The sequence below is a fragment of the Alligator sinensis genome, unplaced genomic scaffold, assembly GCF_000455745.1.
Source record: "Alligator sinensis unplaced genomic scaffold, ASM45574v1 scaffold794_1, whole genome shotgun sequence".
NCBI lineage: Eukaryota > Metazoa > Chordata > Crocodylia > Alligatoridae > Alligator > Alligator sinensis.
The window spans coordinates 339,351-343,639 of NW_005842125.1; the positions used below are offsets into that span (position 1 = coordinate 339,351).

General features: G+C 44.2%; 1 protein-coding gene across 11 annotated transcripts in view; it reads left to right on the forward strand.

Annotated features, from left to right (window-relative positions):
- The window catches only part of SLC8A1 (solute carrier family 8 member A1), a 348,746-nt gene that overhangs the window by 312,761 nt on the left and 31,696 nt on the right, over positions 1–4,289 (forward strand). For all 11 annotated transcript variants that reach the window (XM_025205697.1, XM_025205695.1, XM_025205692.1 and 8 more), the window contains one exon: positions 613–712. In XM_025205697.1, coding sequence (XP_025061482.1) covers positions 613–712 — 100 coding nt within the window. The remainder of the gene's footprint in view (positions 1–612; positions 713–4,289) is intronic.

The following is a 4,289-nucleotide window of genomic DNA, read 5'->3' on the forward strand; positions in this document are numbered from 1 at the left end:
TTTCTATGGAACTGGAAGTGTTTCCCTTCCATGTTCCCTGATGCCCATCATTACCTGAGCTCCATTATATTATGAAGAGATCTGGGATTAACTGCCCGTGAGAATTTCCGGATAGTTATTTACATCAGACCTTCACTGAAAACTTTGAACTTGGGACTGAAATTTATGACGTGCAGTAAAAACGCAGGAAGCCTAGCTCCAAAAATATGTCACTTGTTTAGCTTGAATTATTTATAGTGCTTCAGAGTATACTGATAAAAATTCACCAATACATACCATTTAACAAAGAAAAACAAGTAGCAACAGAAGTCCTCAGCTGCTATTTAATCTCTATTGAGATCTTGGAGAAACTGCTAATTTTTTATTCAGACTAGATAACACTGAGATTAGCAATCTTCTGTTGTACATGTAATTCAAAGGGGGGCCTTTTCATACAAAATAAGATTTTGTGAATATGTGTGCATATTTACAGCTGCTTGTGCTACCAGCACTGTTGTTCTGAGCTTGACATCTGCTGCCTTTGAAAAAATTCGGTCATTCTGAATACACAAAGTTTTTGATTTCTGCCCATGTCATCTTGCATAGCTCTGTCTCCTTTGTCTACCCCTGCAGAATACTGTGGACAAACTCATTAAGAAGACAAACTTAGCCCTTGTAGTTGGAACAAACAGCTGGAGAGAACAGTTTATTGAAGCTATCACTGTCAGTGCTGGTAAGTTCCTATCTCTTCATGTAGTGAATTATGATAAGCTGCTCTCTTGTCTTAGTTTTGCTATATCAATAACACTTCCACAATAGCATGGCAGGAGATTACAGCAGAGGCAAAACAGATAAGAAAGTTATTCAAAGAATCTACATAAATCATTTGATTAGAATGTTTAATGAGATCACCTCATCTGATATACAGGAAATCTTCTATAATAAGCATATCTGTAGAGGCTGGTAGAAAAAAAAACCTGATTTTTATAAAATGTGGTAGGGAAAGGCTAGGTCAGCGATTAGGAAATTCTTTGCAAGTTGTTTATTAGGTATCAAAGTCAGAGTGATGGAGGCCAGATTCCCAGATGTGTACACAGGTAGTGTCCCAGTCTCATTCTCCATATCTCTGCCCCATTTAGACTGGCTAGTCCCCTCAGGCCTCACCTGTAGCAAAGGCTGCTGTATCAGTCACCTGACCCAAAGAGCAGAACCGGTTAGAAAGTTATTGTGCAACTTGTGCAGTTTGTGGCACTGCAAAGAGGTTTGCAGTACTACAAACCACACGTGCCTGCAGGTCTGGATCCAGCCAACAAGGATGTAAGGGATGTGGGGGGGTCTCATATTCTGCCTTACTGCTTCGTAAAGGAACTTGCTTCAAGCCACAGGCTAGCACTGCATAATGGCCAGGGGGCCATAGATGGTAGATCTTTCCTCATCTGCAGTAGCTGCAGAGTGGGGCAATGTGATCCTGCTACAGGCACAAGGCAGGTGCTCTCTATCCTTGTATCCTCATGCCCTGTGCTGGAGACCCCTTTAAACATGTTTAAATTCTTGCAAGGCTAGATGTGACTAGCTGAAAGAATAGCTTCAGGATCAGCTGACGGTAGATACAAGGGGGCAATAAAATCCAAGCACAGGGCTTAATCTTCTACCGCTCTGCAACATTTGTTCCAAGAGCAACCAAGTGCACAAATCAAGCAAGGGTTAGAAACTTCCCCAGGCAAGTGTTGGGCATCAGTCAAAGCCACTGTCCCAGCTAGAAGCATCTGCCTTGGGGGCTGGAGAACTTTATTCTGCTCAGGGCTACTCTGAAGGGAGCCGCTCTGGGTCTTTTCTCCAGGTTCCATCTGGGGAAACTGCAGAACCCATAGCAATGAAGCTGAAAAAGCCGCGATTCAGCTGAGAGCAGCAGAATACCCCTGCAAAGTGGAGGGATTTCCATCTCTGGAATCTGCTGTTAGTTGCCCCCTATGTATGTGTAGAAAGTGTCATTGTTCAGCCCAAAAAAGGATGCAACTGATTTTCTCAAGAAGCTCCTTATTTTATTTTGTGTTTCATTTTATTTTGCTGCCATGTTTCTAAAGCTATGTGCACAGAAAGCTGCTTCTCCTTGGAAAATAAGGAATAAAGAACGGGAATTCAGGGAGAAAGGGCATTTCAGCAGCCAGGATAGTCAGGAGGGATTTGAGACACATGAGTTCAGTTCACCACTGTGCCACACACTCCTCCTGTGCTCCTTGACAAGTCACTTTAGGGGGATTTTCAAAGGCACAGGGGTAGCAATGGGTTCATCTCTCCACCAAAATTCAGCAGAATTTGGGACCTAAAGGTCATTCCTACCTTGGTAAATCTTGCCCTTAGACCCTCAGTAAAATGAGGACAAATGCATATCTGTGCCTACCCAGTCTGCTGTGAGGGTAAATATATTGGAGATGTTGAGATTCTCAGGCAGGAGGGTAATAGGCACGTGACAGGGTTTGCAGGCCCCATGTGACAAAGACAACAAAAACCCAAGGCATCTTAGGGCCCAGAAGCAATCTAGGCATTTAGGCAGCCAATCAGGGGCCAAGCCTAAGTGCCAGCAGGGTATATAATGGAGAGGCAGGGCAATCAGTGGAGAGTGCTGGAGCTGAGAGATGCTTTTGTCTCAGAAGTAGATTTTTCCTTGAAGGGGAACTCAAAAAGGGGAGTGTTTAGAACAGTGGCTTTCAACCTTTTTTCATTTGTGAATCCTGAAAAAGTTTTGAATGGAATTGCAGCCCCCTTTGAATTGTAAGTGTGGGTATTCACATACTTTTGATTAATCATAGTCATCTTTCACAGACCCCTTAGACAGTCTGCAGACTCCCAGGGGTCCGTGGACCATAGGTTGAAAAACACTAGTTTGGAAGGATGGGGGAGAGGATTGAAAAATACTTCTGCAGAGTATGGGGAAGAGGTCACTATATGCAGTGCACTCTGTCGCACCATTTCTATATTCAGGTGCCTGATATAGAAAGTTATTTCAACTTTAGTCTTTCTTATCTGGAACCCTAATTATTTCCATTGCCCTTGAATCTCTCCTCATGTCACAGGAATGGCAGCTTGCTGTACTGTGCACTGGCTATCCACCAGGCTTCACTCCAGATGATCCAAGGCCAGGTCTGCTCTAGGGAGTATTACCAGCAGAGGAAAGTAGAAAAAAAATGCACCCACAAAGCCACTGGTGGCAGCTTGCAGATATGCCACTAGCTTATTAGCTATTCAGGGAGATGATGTAGCTATCCTGTCAGAAAAAAAACCCTTCTAACAGCATGTGCTGTTTCTGTTATGGGGCTCTCTGCTGGCACAGCTACATTGGTATAGAGATTGTGGCTGAGGCTGCTCCAGCACAGACATGTCTTGAGTGACGTATTGACATGGGATGTGCTGGGCACCAAAGGGAAAATCTATCCAGAAGCTCAGAGAGCTTTCCCATCAGCAGGCTGGAGAAGTGCCATCACCCACACTTGATTTTTCTGCCATGCTCAGTATGGGAGGGTGGCTCGAGGAGGGAAGCAAAAGCCAGATAACAAGACATGATCCATATGCAGAGTTAGGATTATTTTAGCGCTTCATCTGGCTCCTTTTTGCAATGGTATCTGAGTGCCTAGCCGTGATTTTATCTCCTATGTAAAGATGGGATAATGAAGCACATAAGAGTTAAAGAATTTACCCAAGATTATGCAGAGGTCTGTGCCAGGGAAGGGTGCTGAACATAACTCTCCCATGTCCCACGTCAGTGTTCTAACCATTGCTCCATCCTTCTTGCCCCGAGTAGACCTTTGGAGCTGCCAGGAATAGCAACTAGTCAGAATTTCACTCTGGGGCCCTGTAGTGGCAGGCTGAGGGCTGCCATGCATTTCCAAGTGAAGCACAGAAGCTGCTTGTTGACAGCTCTGTGGAAGGATCAAGGCCCTCACATTAGGAAATAGCAAGTCCTTTGAAGAAAACCTGGCTATGGGACTGGGCTAAGACTTGAGCTCTGTGCATTTGCAGCTGTGTTACAGAGTTCTCTGTTCAGTGGCTGGGAGGGACTGTGCAGGATTAGGATTGCAAATGACCTAGATAGATTGGAAAAGTGGTCTAGAATGAATAGAGTGAAATTCAGTAAGAACAAGGGCAAAGAATAATACTCAGGGAGGACTATTCAAATGCAGTAGGAGGGATGACTGGATGGGCTATAGTACTGCAGGAAAGAATCTACAAGTTATAGTGGATTATATAGCAAGCATGAGTAACAGGGTAGCATTGTTGCAAAAAGGCAACTAGCATCCTGTGTATTAGCAGGA